Here is a 24485-nt window from a genome sequence, read left to right on the forward strand (position 1 = left end):
TATTGATTTGGGACAAGTTCTGCAAGATTTACAAGCTTTTGAAAATACCTGTTATCAGTTCATATTCAACTTATTTATTTGATGTAAGTATTATTTTTTTTCTTAACATTTTTAAAGGTATGGACAAAATGTATACTTCTTATTTGTACTATAAAAAAATGGTATAATCATAAAAAAAAACTAATTATATAAATGGTGTTTTAATAATTTTTTAGTTTAAGATTTACTTTTTATTTTACAAATTAGTTTTAGTGCATCATTAGTTATATATATATATATATATATATATATATATATATGTGTGTGTGTGTGTGTGTGTGTTTTTAAGTTTAATTTATTATTGTTTATTACGTGATTACAATTAAAATATGTGTTTAGAAAGATATCTTCTATGGATAATGGGAACAAACACTGTTTTCAATTAGAAGAAGACAAATAATAATGGACACTGAGTTAGTTACACATGTTCCCGAACATAGACAAAGGCTATAAAAGCAAAGGTTTTAACCGAATTATTGTAACTAGAAAATTCGTTATGATTATGCCAAAATTACGTCAATAAATTTGATGAAGAACTGACTGTTCAAAGTTTGTATGTTAGTAAATTTTATCAATAAATATTATAAAACTTGTGAGTAATTATCGGTTACACAGTGCAAATTACTTACAATCACTTATCTTCAGATAATTATCAATAAATTCAGTCTTTATAATTATTAATAGCATATTCATTAGCAGCACACATATATCATGATTACGGGTAGATTTATTATTTTAATTCACAGTCCCCCAGCCAGCGCTGACCTCTTTTAGAGTTAGGTTTAATTTTTTTTTCAAAGCATATTCATTAATAGAACACATACATCGTGATTACGGGTAGATTTATCATTTTAATTCTCAACCCCCAAGCTAGCTTCCAAAATCTCATGAAGTGGTTGGGACAGAACTAGGACCGAGTAAACCTCTTTATTGAATCTTAAAAACCTTTAAATAGATTTAAACAGGACTTTAGGTTAAATACAACAAAACTGGAAATAAAATATGAATTTATTCAAAATAAAAAACTATATAACCTATTCTATCTATAATAATAAAATAATATTACATATAAATAATCAAAATTATCCATCTCTGTCAAACTAATTTTATTAGATATAAAGTAATAAAATAAGACTTAAAGAAAATTAAAATAAATTTTTTAGAATTAAATTTATCTAACATTCGGCCGACCATCCGGTAGCAGTTAGAAATGAATGTTTTGTGTAGGTATGGAAATGAATGTGGAGAGGAAAACGATGGAGTGTAGTGTAGAATAGAGTGTGTGTTTTTCATTGGGTGATTTGCTGTGAGATGAAAAGGAAGATGGAGTAACAATGAAAATGGAGTGGATGATGAAGGGTGTTATACCCCTGGTGCCTTGGGAGATGAGAATGGCGTGATTTGTGGTGTGTGATAAGAAAATGAGGGAATTGTAGAAAATTCGGTGTGAAACAATCACATTCTCCCCTTTTATTTTGCCTTGTTGTATGAAAAAGAAAATGGAAAATGGAATCCTCTATGATGAGGGATCGAGTCAACCAAATGGGAAAAAAGATATGGAGAGAGAAATCAGATTTTTGTTTGTTTTTTCTTTTTACTTTTTTATTTATTATTAATTATTATTTTTTATCAATTTTCTAAGAACTAATATTTTAATTTCTAAATAAAATTCTGTTTTCTTATATATATTTTCATTTTTAGATTCCAATTAGTAAAAACTTTAAGATTTTAATTTTTTTTTAATACAAAACGACTTTTCATTTATGACAAAGGTTTTCTAACAATAAAATTTTATTACATTCAGGACTTACCTAATACATCAAATAAAAGCTGGATTTAAAGGAAAGCAAAACATTTTGCAAACACAACAACAACTGTTAAAAACCGGTTATGACTAAATAAACATAGAATCATTCTAAAACCTCAAACCATGTTGAGCTAGTTTCTCTTCAGTGATGGCATTGAGTTGCTGAATCATGTCAGCAGTGAGATGATTCTTCCAATCTCCGATTTCGCCACGCCGGAAGAAAGCTCGGTGTGCTTCACCGGACGAAAGCTTCCCATTCCTATTCACCGGCAAGTTGCTCAAGTTATCAAAACTACAGAGCTTCAGAATCTCTTGCACCACACCAGCGTCCTCTTCTTCTCTGGAAAAAGGGCAGCCCACAAAGGTGGCTAGTTTCTTCAACGAAAATTCGGGGTTGAGTTTCATTTCCTCAAACCTCATGAAGATGATCTTGTGAGGGTGTTCTAAGCTCTTGTGCCAGTACTCCAAGACATGCTCCCAAAAGGGTCCATAGAGACTGACCCCTCTGCAGAACTTGTGGAATGCCTCATGGAGTGAGTTGGGGAGCATGGTGTGGGGTCTGAGCCTGTTTGTGAAATGCCAGAGGGAGATGAAAGCGTCTTTGGGGTCTCTACAGAGATAAACAATCTTGCAAGATGTTTGTGTGACAGATTTTGGCAGTGAGACATAGGGGATGTGGGTGGAGAAGAGCCTTGGAGAGGGAAATGAGGAGAGGTCAGGGAGTGAGGGTTTGTCAAGGTAGAGGTCAAGTTCCAAGAAGGGAACAAGAAAGTGGGGATTGTGAGTGAGCAAAGGGTGGTTTTGTGTAGTTGGATGATATTTGTGGCGGTGAAGCAAGGAAAAAGTCCAAGCTTTTAGCCAAGTGGTGCCTGATTTGGGAGTGGTTACAATGAGGACATCGGTGTGATGAGCCTGAAAGTGGTTTTGGCAAGACACAAGTCCTTCAAGCTGCCTTGTTGTGTGCCAAAAGCCTTCGTACTGGTGAAGATGCTTTGCAACCCAACCTTTCTCCAATGGTAAGGTGGCTATCAGGTCCTTGCAGTCTTCGCTCAGTTTCCTGTTCTCATCCAGGAAATTCAGCACCACCCTAGATTCTCTTTCTAACACCCTGCTGTCCATGGAGAAAATGATGAATGATTTTCAGACTAAAAATAACAACAAATCAGTTATACAAATATAAAGATACGAGGCATGGAAATAATTGGAGGAGTGCTGATTGGCTAGTGGTCTTCACTGTCTTAATGTGTTTTGGCATTTACAATAAAGTTCTGAATGCATGCATGTGATCTTCATCAATACTGTGTCCATGGGTCCATTACCATTGTAATGTCTCTTGTCGATTTCTCAAACTCTTCTTATTGAAAAAGGAGCATGCAAGGCATCGACTTCCTTTCTACATGCATTATGCATGGAAGATATATACTTACCATATTTTCTTATCTACTTTCACTAAAGATAGAAGTTTTGAACATTTATCATTAAAAAGTTATGCACCAATTCATAATATCTCTCGTAATGATACACCGCTACTGGTTTTTTCTTGGATCAGGAATCGGAATGGATTCATTCCTATATTACATTCAAAGAGAGGAACAAGAATTTGGATCTGATTTAATATCCATCTCGATAATAACTTTCTTTTTATTTTCGTACTTAATTTATATTCTCTTTCCACACTCACTGTTAACACTATATTCAGTATATAATTCTGGCAAAAAAATTATGCTTTTAAGTAAACACTAATGCAGGCTTTTTTACACTAGTTATTTTAAAATTTTTATTTTGATTCTTTAATCAAAACATATTCACGCGAAATGTAGGACTTTAGATTTTAATTTATAATCGAAGTTTATTTTTCATTTTATGCTTTGTTTTTTTTAACAAAAACACATATTTTTATTTTATTTTTAAACAAATTATTGTTTCAATTTTTTCCATCATCACATTCTTAGCATTTCTTATTCCAAAACTACCAAAGAAACTACTGATGTTAATTTTTATCATTATTTGAACCACATTTTATTAATAAAATCAACTTTTTTTTGCGTTTGTAACTTGTTTAATTCTCATTTTTATCTTACTTTTGTAAATATCTATATTTTGGACTACACTCATTAAATTATATCTCTAATCCCCACTTTTTGCATCTAATTTTGTGATAGGAAGATCCTCTATCAAATCATAAAGCTTGACATCCCAAAGAAACGGGAAGAACAACAAAAGGAGGGAGATCATGAAGTCCAAGTGGCAAGTCGTTGAGTACCCTTATCCACCATTGAGCACCAGTGTTATAGAAAGCAAATTTGGTGTTTAAGAAGACCTATGCCAAGTGGCAGATTCCGTGTGTTGAGCGGCACTTTGATGATGTGGCAAGTTGAGTTCTATTTCTTCTTGTTCTAAAAGAAAATTGGGTTTTTTGAATGTTGGAGGCATAAAATCACTTTTAGAGAGCTTGGAGGTTTACTAGGGCTTGCGAAAACACTCCCTTCTCCTTCTTGGTTTCTCCTTTTTCTTCCATTTTCATTTTTATAAGCTTGACATGGAGAGCCAAACCCATCTTATTAGGGGTAGATGTAGCCATTAAAATGCTAGTTTTCTTGTTTCTAAGCTTAATGTTTGTTGTAATGGGGACGTTCATAATGTGATTCGTGGTTCATTAGATATTGGAAAATATCTTTTGAAACCTAGACTTGGAACTAGATACTTAATGGAGCTAGTATCTAAGGATGGAGTTTCACCAATTAGTTGTCTTAAACCTTAAATCTTAAAGCGGGTTTGCTTTTTATGTATTGAAGGGATTGACTCTGAGTGAGGAAACTTAGGCTCTTTCACCTAAGGGATTAGGGCTTGAGTATTCTTATGGGTTGACTTTAGCATTTTGGTGGAGAGGAGATGAATTTGCATATCGATGAAATCTACCTTCAACAATGTCGTTTCATACCATTTCTGACATTTTTCCATTCTAAAGTGTCTCAAACTCCCAAAGTCCAACCTTTATTCTTCATCAATTTATTTCTTGCACATAATATTAATTTATGAACTATTCTTTAGTTTGTATTAGTTATTAATTATATGATTATTTAGTATTACACGAGTCTTGGAAAACGATACTTGGTCTTACCATTTTATATTACTTGAACGATTTGGTATGCTTGTCAATGAGTTCACAGAACCATCGTCCAACCCATCAATAAACAGAGCCACCCACCTTCTAACCCCCACATTGAATAAAAGACATTTAACAATACTTGACTTAGGAAGAAAGGATTATGAAACCAAAAAAAACGCAATACGAGAGAACAAAGTTCTCGTCGCTTGCGAAATGGAAAGTAAAGGTAGGCTCCCAGTGGCGAGGCAAAGACATAGTTTGCGTTAACAACGAGGAATGAAAGGGCGGATAATGGATGACTGACAGCAAAAGCACAACATGGTTCACATTTAGGGACGAGGAAGGGAGGAGAGTGACTCTTGTAGTGGAGGAGTGATACAGCGACGCAAATAGAAAAGTTTTGGTAGGAATGAAAAATTCATGAAATTTTAACCTACACGAATAAGCATCAATTATTTAAATAATCGAAGCCTATAGTTATGTAAATATTTTCAAAAATGCCACTAGTGACATTTTTGAAATTATTTGCAAAACTATATGCTTCAGTTCTTTAAATAACTAAAGTCTATATTAGTATATGTTTTGATTATTTAAAAAACTAAAGCATATACCAGTATAGGCTTTGATAATTTTTTAATCAAAGCTTATATAGTTGTGTAAAAAATTTCAAAAATGTCATCGAGTTTGGAAAAACTTTGTTTTTCTTGAAACCAAAGTCTATTAGACGATTTCAAAAGCGTTTTTTGCATAGGTAGTGATGAACGCTTGACAAGTGTACCAATCATTATTGTAGTAACAAAATATCGTGCTCTGGGATTGAATGATTTGAGTACTAGGTTACTAACTCACGTAATTTTGAGTAACAGAAAATCAAATGAAATAATGAACATAAGCAAATGACGAGAATTCAATTAATATACATAATGTTAGAGAATGCTAGAGAATGATTTCATACACTTTCATATAAATTCCTACCATTTTCAATTGATGTGCGAATTATAATTATCCATTTGAGTTTACTAAGAGCTTGTTTACCCCTAATTTCTTAGATAGGCAAACTTATCCATTGAATTCTAACCCCCAATCCCTTAGGCTAGTTACAAAATTCAATAAAATCATGAAGAAAAATTATTATCTCAATTACAAACTAATTAGTTATACCTAATTTTTCAATTGTGACAACATCTAATATGTTCTATTTAAAATCGCAAACAATCTCCAATTTTTCAATTGTGAAACTGCTCATAGAATAAACATTAGAACATAAATACAACACTGAGATAATTAAAATTAACTAAGCATCAATTGAAAAGATAAAAAATTATAATCCAAAGTATTACATCAATCCTCTAACAAAAAGGAAAATTAGTTTTGCATAATGTGAAATTCACAAGAAACTAAAGGAAGAAGAAGTGTGGAATTCATTCCCCCCTCTTTGATATATATGTGTTGCCCTCTAATTGTTATCTTCCCTCTTTTCCTCTAATTTCCCTTTTTAGGGGAGTGGTTACTCCCTTCTAGTAATTGTCCTTAATTTCCATATTTTTTAATTTCTTTAAATCCATGTAATGAGATGTTAGTAACTGCTCTGAAAAATCCCACTGGTTATAGAAAAATCTACAATCTGCTTGCACTTCTCAGGTTTCAGTTTCGCACTCCTAAAGTAAATTGTGGAAAAAACCACAACTTAGTTGTTGAACTTGCTGGTTTGGAATTTGTTTCTCTCAAAACAAATCCACATGTTGTGAAAACTTTCACAACTCAGTTGTGAAACTCTTTGGTTTCGACTCTACATTTTGGAGTAAAATCCACATGTTGTGGAAACGTTCACAGCTACGTTTGTGGAACTCTTTGGTTTCAACTCTGCATCTTGGACATCAATTCTTTCAAAGTTGTGATTTTAACACTTAAAAACACCTATCTACAAGAAAATAGACAAAACTCAAATGAATGATCCGAAACAAAGATAATGCATGATGAAATCATTCAATTAATGCAATTATGTATGCAAATGGCCTAAACTAAGATATGAATGCAATTACATTTTATTCACACATCAAAATACCTTAAGCTTAGACTTTTGCTTGTCCTTAATCAAAGAGAACTCAACTAACACAAAATGATAATGCAAACAGAATGAATTTAAATGGAAATATACCCTCTCATCTCAAGTTCAATTCAAATAAAGATATTCCTCAAGCACACATTCACAATGTGTTTAGAAAGATGATTAACTTGTTGGGTCCTTGAGTGCAATTAATTAGTTGAGGTATGACACAAGACATCAAGACAGATAATATTTGGAATTTTAGTTTTTCTTTATAAAGGATTTTCTATTAGGTTCTTGACTTATAAGACACTTACTTGTCACGAATCTTCTTTCACTCAATTGTTTTTTTTTCTTGTCACACTCGGTCGTAATGTCTCTTCTCTAGTAATATATAGTCTCAAAGGGATGTCAATTTATTCACTCAATTTTTTTTCAATCTTTTTTATTGATAGACAATTCAAGAGTAACCAAGAGGAGTAAGTGTCACCATAAAAACCTAATAAAAAATATCTTCTATCTTATTTATGTACATCTCAAAAATTATCTTCCTTTTTAAGTGTCATAATATCAAGTCTCACTATGTAGTGTTTGAAGTTTTCCAACAAACAATCGTAAATAAATATTCACAATTTGTTCAGAAAATGCCACTAAACAAACGAAAATGAAAGAAAACAAAATAAGTAAAAAAAAAAGTTGAACGATATTAAAAGAAGAAAAAAACTGAAACAAAAGAAAATATCTTAATTAAAAAATAAAAATGACTTTATAATGCAAGTTGAGGAAATATATATACATATATATTCGAAGGATATTTGTTACCACAGTTAAATTCGGAGTTGCAGACAAAAAAAAACTTAAGAGTGCAATGAAAAAAGGCCCACCTACATTAGGGTTTTTCTTGGACCCAACATAAAACAATAGAAAAAATTCAATGTGTTTAAGAGAGGGATATTGAATGGAAGAAACATAGGGCGAGAAAGAATGTTGTTCAAATGTAGATACAAACAATTTCTCTTTCACTGTTAGGTCATTTACCTAACCTTATTAAACCTTTATATGATTTCTTATTTTAAATGAATTTTATCATTCATTTTCTTTTTAAGACACTTGTATAAGTGTTTCTTTAAAATTAGGTTTTATAAAACTCAATATTTTTTTGTGCTTCATTATTTTTATATAATTAAATATTTTATATTTTTAAGATTCGGGGTCTTATAAAAAACTTAGATTTTATAATATAAGAGTTTCATCATCCTTCATGAGCATGCTTCAATGAAAATTATTTTATAAGATCTTAACTAAGAGATTTACATTTGGAGATACTCAGGTGAACAACAAAAATATATAGTTCTAATAGTGACGGATAGGATTATTTGTAGTGCAATTTGATTTGATTTGATTTTTTGTTAAAAACATACTTGAACTAAACATAAATATTATATTAAAAATATATTTAAACCAAACATAAAAATTATATGCAGGTTGATTTGGTCCAATTTAAAGATAAAATAATATAAAACCAATTACAAACAAATTAAACTTATGTGGTTTGATTTAGATCATTTTTGTAGTTTTTTTATTCATAATTCTCACTTTGTATTTTCTATTTTGATTTTTTAAGTGTATAATCAATTTTTCTGTCTTCACATCTAAAAATATTATTAGCATGATGTAAAACTCTTATTTTTATCTCATTCATTCATGTGATAAACATACTAGCTTACTCTTCTATCACAATATTTTTTAAATATAATTTATAAGGAAATTAAGGTTGTTTCTTGCATATTTTTGGGAAGAAATAATTATGTTTAAAAAATAATCATTTGTCAAACTTGCAACATAATTATATTTTCCAAATTGGTGTGTCCAAAACTGAAAAAGGTCGTTCTCATTCCTAACCTTACAATACACTAGCTAATAAAAATAACAAAGCACTAATTAATAAGTAAAAAGATTTAACACAATTTGTATAGTGTTCTTGTTTTTTTTTTTTGGAAACTCTGCAATTTTTTTTATTAAAATTGCACTTGGTGTTTCAATATAAAGAACTATGACAAGTAAATGAAATAAAACATTACAAGTTAATAAATAAAGTGTTCTCAAATATTGTTAATTTTGGTTCATCGTATGAAGTGTTGCCTTAATTTTTTTTTTTTATGAATAGCTTGAGAGGAGGAGTGTTATAACCAAACGTTAAATTGAAGTTTTATATTAAATAAAATTAATAATCTTTCCTCACTATCAAATCATTTAAAATTTATTCTTCCTGATTTTAATTAAAATTTTCAATTCCTTTTACAATTTTTTTAACTCTTTTTTCTCATTTTCCCTTTCCTCTCTTTACTAAAAACATAAAAAAAAAAATTAAAAACTTCCTTTCAGAATTCAGCCATCCAAAAACTGAATTTCGGTAACATAGAGGTTTGAATTTGGCTTTCAAGAACTAAATTCCAACTTGTAGTAGTGAAATTTTCTACCCATTCCTAACGCTGCGTTCGTTTGCGATGATTTACTGTAGAAGTGAATTTGCGTGGATGAATTTGCAAAGAAATCGGCGTTCGGTGCGTGTGATTTGCGAGGACGAATAAGCACGTAAAAGGACTGATTTGCGACGATAGTTGCTTTTTGAGGTTCTTCCACTTTTGCAAAGATTTATGCTGATTTGGGATGAAATGTCATATATATCCCTCTGCTATAAGAATAATTCCACGAGCATTAATTAATTGCATGCATTATATACAAACACTGTGTCACGTAATTGTTTAAATTTTTTTCGTACTCCATTCCAGTTGCACAGTGCTATCACGAGTGTCGTAGGGAGTAGGGAGATTCCCATCAACCATTCACTGCGCAAAGAATAGATTCGTTTTTGAATCTGAAAAAAAATCTCTGAGCATTATAACCATTAATAAGACGGTCTTCGGTAGTAGTATTTGGTCTGCGTATTAACTGTGAGAGGGTGTGCTTATCAGTAGAGGTTTGCAGTATTCAGAGTTGCGTGTGTGGTGAAGAGTCTGAGAGTGGAGCAGCCGTGGAGAAGAAGAGGTGAGCTCATGTTTATGGCACGGTTTTATGTTGTGCTTGCAGGTTGAAGACGTGTGGATGTGGTGAAGACGAAGACAACGACGTCATGAGGATTTCTGGAAGAAGGTCGTTCATGAAGAGCAGTGCAGCAGATGAAGAAGTCGAACTAGGAGGAACACGGCAGGGAGAAGATGACGACGGAAGCAGGTCTCGGTGATGACAACACAGAATACATTGATGTATCCGGATCAATTCAAGTGTATCCGGATACAATGTTATGTAGTTTTTGTGGAGTTGGTGTATTCGGATACTTTTTGGTGTATCCGGATATGAAGGTCGTGTTCGTCTTCTTATATGGGCGGATGACAGCGCTGTTTTCCAAATGCACTCCGCGGTTCCCCATAGCTGGCACAATGGCTCCCTCGGCAAAGATTGTTAAACGATTTCGGCAAACGTACCGAATTGTTCAAGTAATAAACCGTGGTAAGACCAAGTATCGTTTTCCCAAGAGACTCGTAATACTAGAAAATTGTGTGATTAACAACTCATCTAGACTCAAGAACACTCATCATTTAAGAATATGTGCAAAAAGATAAATTCACAAGTAATTACTTGGTTGGACTTTGGTATTGAAGGCACTTGGAAATGGAAAGGACTAGAAATGGTATGAAATGACATTGTTAAGGTTAGTTTTCACCAATGCACTCTTGTGTATAACCAATTTCATCTCCTATCTAACAATTTACTAAAGTCAATCCACTAAAACACTCTAGCCCTAATCCCTTAGGTGAAAGAGCCTAGGTTTTCCTTATCAAACTCCAATCCCTTGGACAATCTAACAAGCAAACCCGCATTAAAGAGCTAGGATCTTAAGACAACATGTGAATCATCTTCCATCCCTAGAATCAATGACCACAAGGACTCTTGTTTCAGTTCAAGGTTTCATCTTACGTTCCCATAACCCATGAAACCCCAAAATCAAGTCATGAACGTCCCCATTACATGCAAGCTTTAAGATTGGAAACAAGAATACTAGCAATTGATAGAAAAGACATATATATATTCAAATAATTCAACAATTACACAAGATTCAAAGGCTACAGCTAACCCCAACAAGATGGGTTTGGCTCTCCATTTCCATGGAGAGCCTTTAAGCTTACAAAATGGCCATGGAACAAGATGAAGAACCCAAGAGGAAGAAGGGAGTGTTCCCACGAGCCCTAGCAGCCCTCCAAGCTCTCCTTTGAGTGAGATGCACCTCCAAAGAACCAAAGACCCCAAATGCTTCGAGACAACTTGAATAAATAGGCAATTTTGACACATCAGCAGCGTCACCGCTCAGCTGCACCCCAACGACAGCATTCCAGAGAGCTGGTGCTCAGCTGCACAAAAACTGTGCCGCTCAGCTTTGTAGCAAGTCGGATTAGGTGGCGCTCAGCTGCACGCCAGCTGCACCCCAGCCACAGCATTCCAAAATTCTCTCTTTTTGTTTTACTTGCTTTTGTGGCTGGTTAAGCTCTATACATTGGTGGAGGTTCTTCTAAGCATAATATTAGCTACAAAATAAGGGGATTAGTGATGATAATACATCAATGTAGCCTAAACCACATTTATTTAGAAAACAAGACAAAAGAAGAGGATTAAACAAGTTACAAGTTAGAAAGGAGTTGATTTTGCTACTAAAATGATGCTTAGATAATGGTAAGAATTAGCATTATCAAAGATGAAGGTCCAGTCGCGTGTAGGGTGATGGTGTTATGATGTCCAAAGGCGTGGCTGTGGAAAGTGTGCATTGTCCATGGAAGATCCATATGCATGAATGTTGGCGAGGAGGTCTGTTGTTACGACAAGCCTTGGCTGGAGAAATGACCAGAAATGGACGATGACGGAGACATGAGAGACATGTGTGGCATGGAGAAGAAGATGAAGGGTCATGTGGCGGAGGAAATGTGGTGGTATGAGAATGTTATGGTTACAGTAGAGGATGCGAGGTTGATATACATGGAGGTGGCATAAGGTGGAGTACAAAATAGTATGAGGAGGGTGAAGGGCAAAGTATGGCTTCCATTAAACCGTAGATGCGCGAGGAATGAAATATGGTCATAGGTTGTTTTTGAAAATTGATTTTTATGGCAGGAGGCTTAACTATTTCTATGTGTTTGCAGGTTTATTTATCAAGATCTTAGAATTGGAAAGCAACAAAGTCTTTGACAGAGGTCAAGAGGGATAACTAAGGTGGAGGTGTTAATAGGGATAACTAAGGTGTAAAGGTTAGGGAAATTTATTTTGTGTGTTTTTAAAAAAAAATTTAAATACAATGTTGTTATTTTCAATGTGAAGCTTAGTACTGAACATCTTATAGTATGATCTGAAAAATGTTGGTGGCTCTGTGTTTGGCATTTTGAAGAATTTACTGGTTGAGGTTGCTGTGTTAAGTCATTGTGTGGAGTTCCTTCAAGTTGCATGTAGGGTGAATTCAAGGTAGATATTTGATAAAGTATTTTATTTTTCCACCAATATATGATATAAGATAGTGATGTATTTTTTGAACAAGTTTGGTTTTGAGTTGTCAGTAATTCATATCAAGGTTCTAAACTGAAATTAGTATCTTATTGGGAGCTTATCTTGATTGCGTTTTGAATCTTCTTTGAAATATTGGATCAAATCTCAAATTACAGCTTCAGAATTTTCTTCAATAGGTATGTTTGATCTATCTTATTTAATTATTTTGCATGGATGTGGTTTATTTATTGAATAAATATATGAATTATGTTTTAATTTTATATGATTGCATGAATATAAAAATTTGCGTCTGATTATATGAATATATGAATTCAATGGTATTGTTCATTTTAGTTATATCTTTAAAGTTCATAAATTGTACGTATTTTGTTAAGTAAATATAGATGGAAGAAGAATTAGATTTATCATATGTGGATCGTGAAGATATATATGATGACGTGGTTGGTGTAGACTTCAATATTATTGCAATGATACGTCAACAATTACAAATAACCACTTCATTGGGTACTTTAACAATGCTATGCATTGTTGGATACGCTTTGAGTATCTTGAATAAGTACTGTAGTGATTCCAGTAGTGTAATGAATTACCTACCAGACAGAGACCGTCGTAGGGAGCAATTAATGTCATATTTTGTGCATACTAATCGGTGCCACGATATTATTAGGATGAGTCCTGAGGCATTTATTAATCTTTGTGAGAGACTAAGATCGACTGAGTTAGTTAACGACACCATTCGGTCAACAGTGGAGCAACAAGTTGCTCAATTTCTTCATATCATTGGCCATAATGTTAAGAATCGAAGTGTCGCATTTTTCTTTCATCGATCTGGCTCGACGGTTAGCAAACAGTTTCACAATGTGTTGGATGCTATCTTAACTTTGGAAGCTGAGTTCCTAATTCAACCCTCAGGAAATGAGGTACATCCATATGTGTTGAACAACAATCGATTTTACCCGTACTTTAAGGTACTATCTTTTTTGAAATATTTGTAGATGTTGTTTCATCAAAGTATGATAACAAATTGTGAGTTATATAAGCACTTGTTATTTGTACTTCTAGGATTGTTTAGGGGCCATAGACGGTACTCATGTTCGTGTAAAGGTGCCAAGATGTGATGCTCCTAGATTTCGAGGAAGAAAAGATTGGCCAACACATAATGTGTTTGCGGCGTGTGATTTTGACATGAAATTCACATACGTTCTTGCTGGGTGGGAAGGAACTGCATCTGATTCTAGAATTTTAAAAAATGCTCTTGATCGAGATGATCCATTGGTTATCCCCCAAGGTGAGTGTGTAGATATAGATGTTGAACATTTGATTTATTTGTTCGTAATTACCTGTATATGTTCAAAATTGTAGGCAAATGCTATCTTGGTGATGCTGGATTTATGTTGAAAACCACAGTCTTGACTCCATATAGAGGCGTAAGATACCACCTTAAAGAATATACACGCAGAGGATCACAAAATGCACGGGAGTTATTTAATCATCGGCATTCATCGTTGAGAAATGTTATTGAAAGAACTTTTAGAGTGTTGAAAAAACGCTTCCCTATCATTGCAAGTGGCACTGAACCACACTATGGATTGGATACAATGACATACATCATACTAGCTTGTTGTATCTTACACAACTTCCTTCGTGGCGTGGATAACGATGACTCATTACTTAATGAAGTCGATAACGAGTTGAATGAAAGGGAAGAGCATAATGTTTCATCATCTCAAGTTAGAGAAGACGACCATAGGATTGGTAGTGGTATCAGGGATTCTATAGCAGAGCACATGTGGCGAGATTATCAAAACCTGTAGTTATTGTAATTATTTTGTTGTATGAGTATTTGATGTTATGTGTACGACAAGAACATTATATTAATGATTGATGTTAACTTCATACCATTTTGTTTATGAAATAGGTTTAAAATGAACAGAGGTAAGGCCCCCGGCATTGAGTCCTCTGCTCCTACTAGAGAGTTCATGAAGTGGACAGAGGACATGGACGCACGTCTTCTACACTCTATGATTGAGGAATCACGAATCGGTAATAGGGTTGACGGAAGTTGGACATCCCAAGCATATAGTAACATAGTTGATCATCTTCATAGCTTTGGGTATGTCTCAATTACAAAAAATAATGTTAAAAATCGTCAGAAAGTACTGAAAGATAAATGGCGTGAGGTGCATGACCTGTTTTCTGGATTTAGTGGATTTGCGTGGAACCCGGTTAATATGACATTTCATGCTGAGGATGAAGTTTGGATGGACCTGATTCAAGTATTTATAAAAATAGTAACATTTTGTGTATCCTTATTATACATAATATGAAGTAATGTGTTTGTTGTGTTTGTTGTTTCAGTCGAGGCCAACGGCGGCAAAGTGGAGAGTTAATAGTATAAAACACTACAATTTAATGGTTGAGTTATGGGCAACTGATCGAGCTACTGGGAGTGGTGTTCGGACCGCTCGCCAGGCACGTCGACAGCGGGTTGGACCTCGTGTCAGTGTAGATTTGAATCAAAATATTGAGTACATTCCGGAACAGCCTGAGTGGAGTTGCAAGTGGCACTGAACCACACTATGGATTGGATACAATGACATACATCATACTAGCTTGTTGTATCTTACACAACTTCCTTCGTGGCGTGGATAACGATGACTCATTACTTAATGAAGTCGATAACGAGTTGAATGAAAGGGAAGAGCATAATGTTTCATCATCTCAAGTTAGAGAAGACGACCATAGGATTGGTAGTGGTATCAGGGATTCTATAGCAGAGCACATGTGGCGAGATTATCAAAACCTGTAGTTATTGTAATTATTTTGTTGTATGAGTATTTGATGTTATGTGTACGACAAGAACATTATATTAATGATTGATGTTAACTTCATACCATTTTGTTTATGAAATAGGTTTAAAATGAACAGAGGTAAGGCCCCCGGCATTGAGTCCTCTGCTCCTACTAGAGAGTTCATGAAGTGGACAGAGGACATGGACGCACGTCTTCTACACTCTATGATTGAGGAATCACGAATCGGTAATAGGGTTGACGGAAGTTGGACATCCCAAGCATATAGTAACATAGTTGATCATCTTCATAGCTTTGGGTATGTCTCAATTACAAAAAATAATGTTAAAAATCGTCAGAAAGTACTGAAAGATAAATGGCGTGAGGTGCATGACCTGTTTTCTGGATTTAGTGGATTTGCGTGGAACCCGGTTAATATGACATTTCATGCTGAGGATGAAGTTTGGATGGACCTGATTCAAGTATTTATAAAAATAGTAACATTTTGTGTATCCTTATTATACATAATATGAAGTAATGTGTTTGTTGTGTTTGTTGTTTCAGTCGAGGCCAACGGCGGCAAAGTGGAGAGTTAATAGTATAAAACACTACAATTTAATGGTTGAGTTATGGGCAACTGATCGAGCTACTGGGAGTGGTGTTCGGACCGCTCGCCAGGCACGTCGACAGCGGGTTGGACCTCGTGTCAGTGTAGATTTGAATCAAAATATTGAGTACATTCCGGAACAGCCTGAGTGGACGGGGTATAGAGACCCAACTCCATCATTACCTCCTCCATTTGTGGATGAATATAGTCCAGGACAGACTCAATCTGTGCCTTCTGTCCCATCAGGAGGTACTTCATCCTCACGAGGCTCAAAAAGGAAGGCACCTATGGTCGATGTCATTGATGCTCAATTTGATAAGTTGACGACTAGTCTGGACAGTTTCGCAAATGTACTAAGCTCATCAAATGTACATTTTGGTGTAATTTCTGATGCAGCCGTGCGTCAAGTCTCTGCAATGGAAGATAGAAATGAAATACTACGTTCCCAAACAGAGATCTTTCGTCGCACCCCGAATTACACATATACAGAGGCTGACATTTATGAAATGTTGAGTGCTATGAACATTGCTGATGAAAATTTGCTAGAGCAATGTTATGATTTCTTATGTGCAAACCCCACATGTACAAAGAGGTTGATGGGCCTTCCACCACACAAGCGGTGGAATAAATTATGTAAAATGATCTCGAGAGTTTACTGTTAGGAAGTGTTATTTGACTAGTTGTTGTAATATTATATTCAAAAATGTTTCTGTGATGTAATTATGACTTATTGGTTTTCCATTAATCTTCAATTATTAAGTTATGGTTATGTTTACGATACTATCGTGTTTGTCATTGGTTGTTGATATTTTTAAATATAAATTTTGTCTTATAACTTACATTGTTATATCTTTCATTAATTGTGTTGTTGAAGATTGTTGTCAAATGGCCTCATCATCAACCAAAAGGCCAAGAAAAACTCGTAAGGGAAAAGAAATCCTCACTGAGGCAGAAGATGCAGCCCATGTCATCCTATCTGTGGAGGACCAATTAGATCAGCGTCGTTTCTTCACTGACAGGCATCAGATGGAAAACTATGCATCTGATTTCTATACAAGGAGTATTATTGGTCCAAAGATAATGAAGTTTGAATCATTTGCCGGTTCAGGGTTATTTTTCCAAAATCATTTTCTATTTCAAGGGGTTGTTGAATTTCTTACATTACAGGGACCCTACTATCCGGATTTAATCAAGGTTTTTTATTCAAATCTGAAGATTTCTGGAAATGGATATTTGCTCAGTGAGGTAAACAAGAGAAGAATTAGATTGAAACCTGCTGATTGGTTGAATGTAGCTAAAATGAAGTATGAGGGTCAGAAATTGTGTTTTTCAAATATCCCTGACGACTTCCCATATGACCGGGATATGGCATTAGCTACTATGGTTATACCAGAAATGTAGGGTCACCGTGTTAAAACGGTTGGTTGTTTGAATATTAATGATAGACTTCTACATTATGTTATTGTGCACATGTTGACTCCACAACCAGCAAATTATGCTAGGTTATTGCAGGAAGATATCTTTATGATATGGGTGCTTAAAAATAATATTGCTATCATTGGCCTCATCACATCATGCAGCATATGCTTAAATGCAAGGCCGGTGACACACCCCTACCATACGGTGTCCTTATCACACAGATCATGCAATATTGTGGAGTTCATGTTGATGGCGACGTCAGCACTCTTATTGGGACCCGTCATCATTTTTCAATTAATTCTTTGAAGAGGTTGGATATTGTTAATGTGAACGGTGTTTGGCGACAAGATGTCGATGAAGATGAAGAAGAAGACCAACCACACCATCGTGACAACCCTGTGCAACCTCCTCCACCTCTTCCGAATCCTAATATGATGACTCAAATGTGGGAAGGGGTTCAAGACTTGCAACACCGAATGCAGGGTATGGGACAAATGCAGGTGCGGGTTCAACGTATTGAAGATAACTTGGCAAATCTTTCTCTGGACATGAACCGCCAATTTGCTAACCTCAATGACAATGTTAACTTGATTCTTCACCGTTTCGATGACTAAGTTCATTTTTATTCCGATTATGTATTACATTACTTTTTTTCCCTGAAATCTGACTTGTGTGTTTGAAATATTACCTTACCTATTTTCCAATGTTATTATAATGTACATCATCTATGGTAGTTTTATTTATTGTGAACCTGCATATCTCGAAATTACATGGACTCTGAAATCAAATGATGAACTGGAAAAACAAATTAATCTTTCAAGAAGACTATGTGTTGCTCTTCAACGACATACACAAGCCATGGAGCGTCGAATATCCCTGGTAAATGATAGGATTCAAGCATGTAATCCAACTACAGAAGATATTGAAAACTTGCTACGGACTATGAACATTGAAGATCATAATTTATTCAGACAGTGCTTCGACTTTTTATCTGCGCATCCATCCCATACAAGACGTATAATAGGGATGCCAATACAATATCGTTTCAATGCATTGCAACGATACCTTAATGAAGCAACGTCATCATGACCTATTACAAATATATTTGTATGTTTAATTGTTGCCACTTTTTATTACGTACTGTAATATTATAACTTCCGTTAATTAATTGTTTGTTTAATATTAATGATTTTCACTTCCGTAACAAATAAATTTATACTACTTCGTACTAAATTATATTACAAACAAATACTAAATTTAAAAATAAATTCATTTTACTACATTATTATTTTTATAATTTTTTAAAAATTATAATTACAAATTTTTTATAATTTTTGTCTCTTTATAAACATTTTTACAATTAAATATAACATTAATAAATAACATTTTATATTAATTTTATAACTGGGGACATTTTAGTAATCTTTCATTTTTAACAATTAAAATAATTTTTTAAATCTATCACATCAATCAAATCTTACACTAATTCTCACAAACTTTACTTCCAAATCCACTCTCAATTATTCACAAATCCACTCAAAAAAACAACTAAAAAATTACCTTTAAATCCACTCAAATCCTCCCAAATCATCTCCCCCAAATACACCCAAAATAACAAAGCATAACAGAATAAAGAAAAAATACAAAACTTTTTCAGAAACTGAATTACAGAAAAGTTTTTGTCCTACAAAATTCTACACTTGGTTGAAAATTTGGCTCCCAAAAAATTGAATTTCCTCGTATTACATAGAATGGATCTATCGTGGGAAATGAACTGGCAAGATTCCTTTAAGTAATATTTTTTTAAAAATATTACTATTCACGGAAAAAGAATCATCTTATTTCTTCGTATAATCTAATTTGCATTAGCATTGCTTACGTTAAAAAAAAATGGCCTAACTATAGGGTATACCGAACAAACAAGGGTTTGGAGATGCTCCTCCACCATGCATAATTCAGTATCCACTTTTCCCTGTAAGCTTGGAACACACGTGGTTAATTCTTTCCATTATTGTTATTGAACACCCACGTGCGCACCTTAGAACACGCCACCTACCTTGGCTCTTTTCGTCGCTCACGAACCACTCTCTCTAACATGCGCCTCCTTCTCTTTTTTTTCTAGGTTAGGGAGAATTCGAATTTGGGAGATGGCAGTGGGTGAATGAAGGAAGAGAGACACAAAGGGAGAACAAAAAAGTCTGCCTTTTCTTTTTGGATGGGCGTTGCAGGTGTTGAAGCATATGTCGGGAAGGTTTTGATTCAGAACATTTATCTTTTTTATTTAAGAAAAGAATTAAATTAATTAGTTATTTTATGCGTAACTAAAAGCAACATTACAAGATCAAATTGGTTGTGGTTGAGGTGTTGGTGTATGACTCTGTGTACCATAAACTATTCGTAGACCTATGTTATGTTCCTTTGTAACACATCCTCAAAGCTTATCATCTTCAGAGAACCAAGGTGTAGCACGATAACTCACCCGCTGTAATGGGTAGGTGACATTTCCTTTTGTCTTCTTCTTAAATTTATGATATTTTGTTTTCTCTTTATTAATTTTAACCTGGGCCTTCTATGTTTTGTTAATTTCTGTGTAGTCGCTCAGAAATTGATGCAGGGATTGTGAATTCTTATCTTTCTCGATCATGGTTTTGGGTGAATTTTTTTGGTTTTGATAGATTTTTCTTTCACCCTTTTCTTTTGTTGGTGAAAAGATTTTTCCTTTACTCTGATTTGGCTTGTGGGTGTTTCCATAGCTTCGTCGTTCTGTGGTGACGAGTGTTTCTTTTCTCAGTTTCCCATATAGTTAACTCTTGAGTCCTGTAATCCTTTCTTTTGAGTTTTTGATTGTTTTCTTCTTGTGTCTTCTAATTTTTCTCACTAACTTTGTCGTTCTCTTTCCCTTTCCAATTCCACTTTCTCTATGATGATTAATCTGTGATACCAATTTTCGTGCAGCTTTCATCTCGGGTGTCAACATGAACTTCTCTCGCTACATGAACGATGAATATGAAAAACTCTTCAGAAGAATGAATCCGCCCAGGTATGGTACCTATTTGATGAAATAAAACCTTTCTTTCCTTGAAACTTACTTCTTCCTCTTCTTATCCTTGTCCACTTGTTGTCTTGTCTTGTCTTGTCAGAGTTGTAATTGATAATGAATCATGCGAGAATGCCACTGTTATACGGGTATGAATATGTTCTGTCTTCTTCTTTTTGAGGGATTCTTTCTCTGCGATTCATCGTTTTCCTTTATCTTGACGACTCTTCTATTTGTGGGTAATGGAATTGAATTTACCTTTGCAGGTTGATAGTGCAAACAAGCATGGAATACTTCTTGAAGTTGTACAAATTCTCACTGATCTAAACCTCACAATAACAAAAGCTTATATATCCTCAGATGGAGGATGGTTCATGGATGGTAACAACTTTTTCTTTGCATTAATTTCTGTGATACTGTATGTAATGCGTGTCACTGTGCATGCATGTGTACATGATGAACTCATTTTACGGGGAAATTAAAGGTTGGTGTTTCTAATGTTTTGCCAGTTTTTAATGTCACTGACCATGATGGAAAGAAGGTTACAGATGAAGCTATTCTGGAGTACATTCGAAAGGTTAGTCTGCATTGCTGTTATTTAACATAAGTTTTTTTTTTTCTTTATACTTTTTATGTATAGACTCATTGACTTGGAGGGTTACTGCAACTTATTGTTGTAGTCTCTTGGCCCGGAGTCTTGCTTTATGTCTTCCATGAGATCTGTTGGGGTCACACAAACTATGGAGCACACTGCAGTAGAGCTATTGGGAAGTGATAGGCCGGGGCTGCTTTCAGAAGTGAGTGCTGTGCTAACCAATCTCAAGTGTAACATAGTGAATGCAGAGGTGTGGACTCACAATACCCGTGCAGCAGCTGTGATGCACGTAACTGATGAAGAAACAGGTTCTGCTATCACTGATCCTCAGAGGCTCTCTCTAATTAAGGAGCTTTTATGCAATGTGTTGGGTGGTGGCAACAAAATCAGGGGATCTAGCAGCGTAGTCACTAAAGAAGTTAACCATACTGAGAGAAGGCTTCACCAGATGATGTTTGCTGATAGGGATTATGAACGAGTTGATGAGGAGGAGGAGGATGTTGAGGAGAAAAGTAGACCAAAAGTGACTGTAGTGAATTGGTCTGATAACGATTACTCTGTAGTTACTATCCAATGTAAGGACAGGGCAAAACTTCTCTTTGACATAGTTTTCACTTTGACAGACATGCAATATGTGGTTTTCCATGCAAGTATTGATTCTAAAGGGCCAGATGCTTATCAGGTATCTCTTGTTGTGTGTGTGTGTGTGTGTGAGCCACATTATAATCCTCAAAGGATGAGGTAAATATTCTGTGGATTTAAATTTAGGAATATTACATCAAGCACATAGACGGATCCCCTGTAAAATCAGATGCAGAGAGACAAAGAGTGATACAATGTCTTGAAGCTGCTATTAAAAGAAGAGTATCAGAGGTGAACACTGACTAATTACTGAATTTATCATCTCTTACTTTTGACTTCTGGACAGAAACATGCCTATAAAACCATTCTTTCAATTCTTGTGTTTGTTAGTATATGATTAAGAACATTACTTTTCCATCAACTGTGATTTTTTTTTATTCTTCAAAATTTGGTGGAGGTGACCATTATCATTTTATTTACATCTTTCTGACTCACTGATCCCTCTACCCATGACAGTGATCGACAATTATGTTCAGTTACACGGCAACAGTCATGCATTTACTACTACTATGAATGAAATTAGATAACTTTCTGGTTGTAGGCTACTCTAATACCCAGATTTTTCTATGACTTCACAACGCATATTTAAACAATTTTTAAGCAATTGTTTCTTCCTCCACCTTATTGTGTTAGTATATTTAAATTATTGTCATTTTGTGTATGACTTTACTAATTTTATATTCTAGTCGAGAAAGTCCAGTACCCTTTATTATACAAATGTGAGTCATGCATTTTTGGCATGTTTATCTTTTCACTTTTCTTTTGGTTAGTTTTGTTTAGTAAGCAAGAGTAATGATTTGTTTCTTGCTTCTTCAGGGTTTGAAGCTAGAACTATGCGCAACAGACAGAGTTGGACTGTTATCTGATGTCACACGTATCATCCGAGAGAACAGCCTCACAGTTACAAGGGCAGAGGTGACAACCAAAGGAGGCAAAGCTGTTAACACCTTCTATGTTGGAGGGGCTTCAGGTTGCCCAGTTGAGTCCAAAACCATAGAATCTATTCGCCAAGCAATTGGCAATACTATACTCAAAGTAAAGGGAAAACCTGAAGAGTTGAAACCTGCTCCTCAAGATTCTCCAACTAGATTCCTTTTTGGTGGTCTTTTCAAATCCAGATCCCTTGCTAACTTCGGCATGGTTAAGTCTTATTCTTGAGACTGAATTAAACCTTCTTCCTTTCATTTTGTACAGGAAAAAAAACGATGAAGATGCAAACTTTAGTAGACTTTCCAAAAGTTTCACCTTAGAACAAGTTTGACCTTAGTTTAGCAAGTAAAGCATAAAAGTTGCCTTGTAAATACCCCTTCTACGTCAGTTACTTAGCTCTCATGAATTGGAACGATGAAAACGTAGAAAGCTTCAATTCTGAAACGCCATTGAATTAGTTATTATATGTATATAGAATTTCCCAAGTATGATTTAGTCTTGGTTTAAACATAATTTTAGTTCCTATAGTTACCTCGATTTTCTTTTTTAATCTTTTTACTTTATAAAATTGACATAGTCCTCATAATTCATCATAAATGTTAACCTCTCTGCAATTTTATGGTAGTAATGTTTTGAAATAGTTTTATTTTATTTTAGTTTCAGTCTTTATACTGTTGGTTGCTTCTTGGCGGTTCCATGCGGTGGCATGTTGATGGTAGTACAAATCAAAACCTAAAACAATGAAAGTGAAGACTGAAATATAAAATTTTCAAGTAGGAGGCAAATACTAAATAAGTCCAAATGTATTTATTGTGTTATCGAATTTTATTATCTTGTTCTTTCCAAAATTCAATTCTCTTAATTATTTTCTTCTTTTCAGTCATATTTACGTACTTTCTTCATTTGGACCTTATTCTCATATCCCCAAGACTCTAATATAAGAGTCATACTTTTACATACTAAATCAATGATAACTTTATATCTTATTTAATTTTGATCATGCAATCAAGGAAGTTTCTTTATTTACAATAGGCCAAAGTTCCTTCAGCATTAATTGTTTTACAAAATAATTTCCTCTTGATCCACAAAAATCAATGGAAAAGAAACAATATAACATGCAGACCGACCTGTATACAAGGGTGATGAATTTTAAATATTAAATTATATTAAAAAATAAAAACTTTAAAAATATTTGAATTATATTATATTTTTTGATTTTAAATAGTATTTGAAATTTAATATTATTTTGAATTACATTATGATTAATTTTATTTAAATTTTAATTAAAAAAGTTGTAATATGTTTTAGATTTAAAAAAATATATAGTTAAGTCAGTCAATTCACTTCATCCAATAGAGATTCAGTTCGAGTTTTTTAAATTTATTGAATAACTAAGTGATCAACTCGTCACACGAGATTATAATTTTTACACATTTACCTACCCGAGATTATGTTTTTACATATTTACTACTTTTAAGTAAAAGAAACATTCTAACAATTTATCACTTGGAATGGACCTGACACAAGTTCCCAAGATAATTCCAACGGGTAAACAACAGAGAACATTTGCAGTTAATAACATTGAAATCAATTTCAAGAAAAATCTACTTTTAAAGATAAAAGTGGGAACAGTCTGAGAGTCTTTAATAAATAGCACTTAATTGCCCATTTGTTTAATAAACAGCAATTAGTTTAGTTCATCATTGGTGATTGACACGAAGTAATGGGGTCACATTTGGATAGTATAGTAGCACTGATCCATCATTCATCCATTCCCAAAATACTAACCAAATATCAATATATATACATACAGACCAAAAAAATAATTTCATTTCTCTACTCCAACTTCCCTTTTTCCCTTCTTACTCACTCCTAATTCTAACAAAAAGAAAAAGAAAGTTATGAGATTTTAGG

The 24485-nt window shown here is 34.1% G+C and overlaps 3 protein-coding genes across 4 annotated transcripts; 2 read left to right on the forward strand and 1 right to left on the reverse strand.

Annotated features, from left to right (window-relative positions):
• Positions 1-1844: 1844 nt before the first annotated feature.
• LOC108338393 (cytosolic sulfotransferase 5) lies at positions 1845-3003 on the reverse strand. Its single transcript, XM_017575241.2, has one exon. The coding sequence runs from the start codon at positions 2963-2965 to the stop codon at positions 1955-1957; it is 1011 nt and encodes a 336-aa protein (XP_017430730.1). The 5' UTR covers positions 2966-3003; the 3' UTR covers positions 1845-1954.
• An 8901-nt stretch (positions 3004-11904) lies between these two features.
• LOC128193494 (uncharacterized) lies at positions 11905-15123 on the forward strand. The gene is made up of 7 exons (XM_052867033.1): positions 11905-12036; positions 12392-12499; positions 12936-13472; positions 13615-13840; positions 13915-14362; positions 14471-14828; positions 14911-15123. The coding sequence occupies exons 1-7, from the start codon at positions 11905-11907 to the stop codon at positions 15121-15123; spliced, it is 2022 nt and encodes a 673-aa protein (XP_052722993.1).
• A 4294-nt stretch (positions 15124-19417) lies between these two features.
• On the forward strand, positions 19418-23102 carry LOC108320467 (ACT domain-containing protein ACR4). 2 transcript variants are annotated; one of them, XM_017551925.2, is made up of 9 exons: positions 19419-19618; positions 19769-19858; positions 20323-20407; positions 20508-20553; positions 20671-20785; positions 20914-20981; positions 21085-21681; positions 21768-21872; positions 22458-23102. In XM_017551925.2, the coding sequence occupies exons 2-9, from the start codon at positions 19855-19857 to the stop codon at positions 22797-22799; spliced, it is 1362 nt and encodes a 453-aa protein (XP_017407414.1). In that variant the 5' UTR covers positions 19419-19618; positions 19769-19854; the 3' UTR covers positions 22800-23102. The 2 variants fall into 2 exon arrangements, with proteins under 2 accessions (XP_052725968.1, XP_017407414.1); XM_052870008.1 differs by lacking the exon at positions 19769-19858 and having other exon boundaries at positions 19418-19618.
• Positions 23103-24485: the final 1383 nt, after the last annotated feature.

Source organism: Vigna angularis, chromosome 1 (assembly GCF_016808095.1).
Source record: "Vigna angularis cultivar LongXiaoDou No.4 chromosome 1, ASM1680809v1, whole genome shotgun sequence".
In the NCBI taxonomy this organism is placed as follows: domain Eukaryota; kingdom Viridiplantae; phylum Streptophyta; class Magnoliopsida; order Fabales; family Fabaceae; genus Vigna; species Vigna angularis.

Bases quoted from the DNA above. Each gene is read 5' to 3' on its own strand.
- LOC108338393 (XM_017575241.2), bottom strand. From the start codon at position 2,965: ATGGACAGCAGGGTGTTAGAAAGAGAATCTAGGGTGGTGCTGAATTTC.
- LOC108320467 (XM_017551925.2), top strand. The intron at 21,682-21,767 runs GTATCTCTTGTT...ATTTAAATTTAG, and splicing joins AAGGGCCAGATGCTTATCAG to GAATATTACATCAAGCACAT. The intron at 21,873-22,457 runs GTGAACACTGAC...TTGCTTCTTCAG, and splicing joins TTAAAAGAAGAGTATCAGAG to GGTTTGAAGCTAGAACTATG.
- LOC128193494 (XM_052867033.1), top strand. From the start codon at position 11,905: ATGGACGATGACGGAGACATGAGAGACATGTGTGGCATGGAGAAGAAG. The intron at 13,473-13,614 runs GTACATCCATAT...TTGTACTTCTAG, and splicing joins TTCAACCCTCAGGAAATGAG to GATTGTTTAGGGGCCATAGA. The intron at 14,829-14,910 runs GTATTTATAAAA...TTGTTGTTTCAG, and splicing joins TTTGGATGGACCTGATTCAA to TCGAGGCCAACGGCGGCAAA.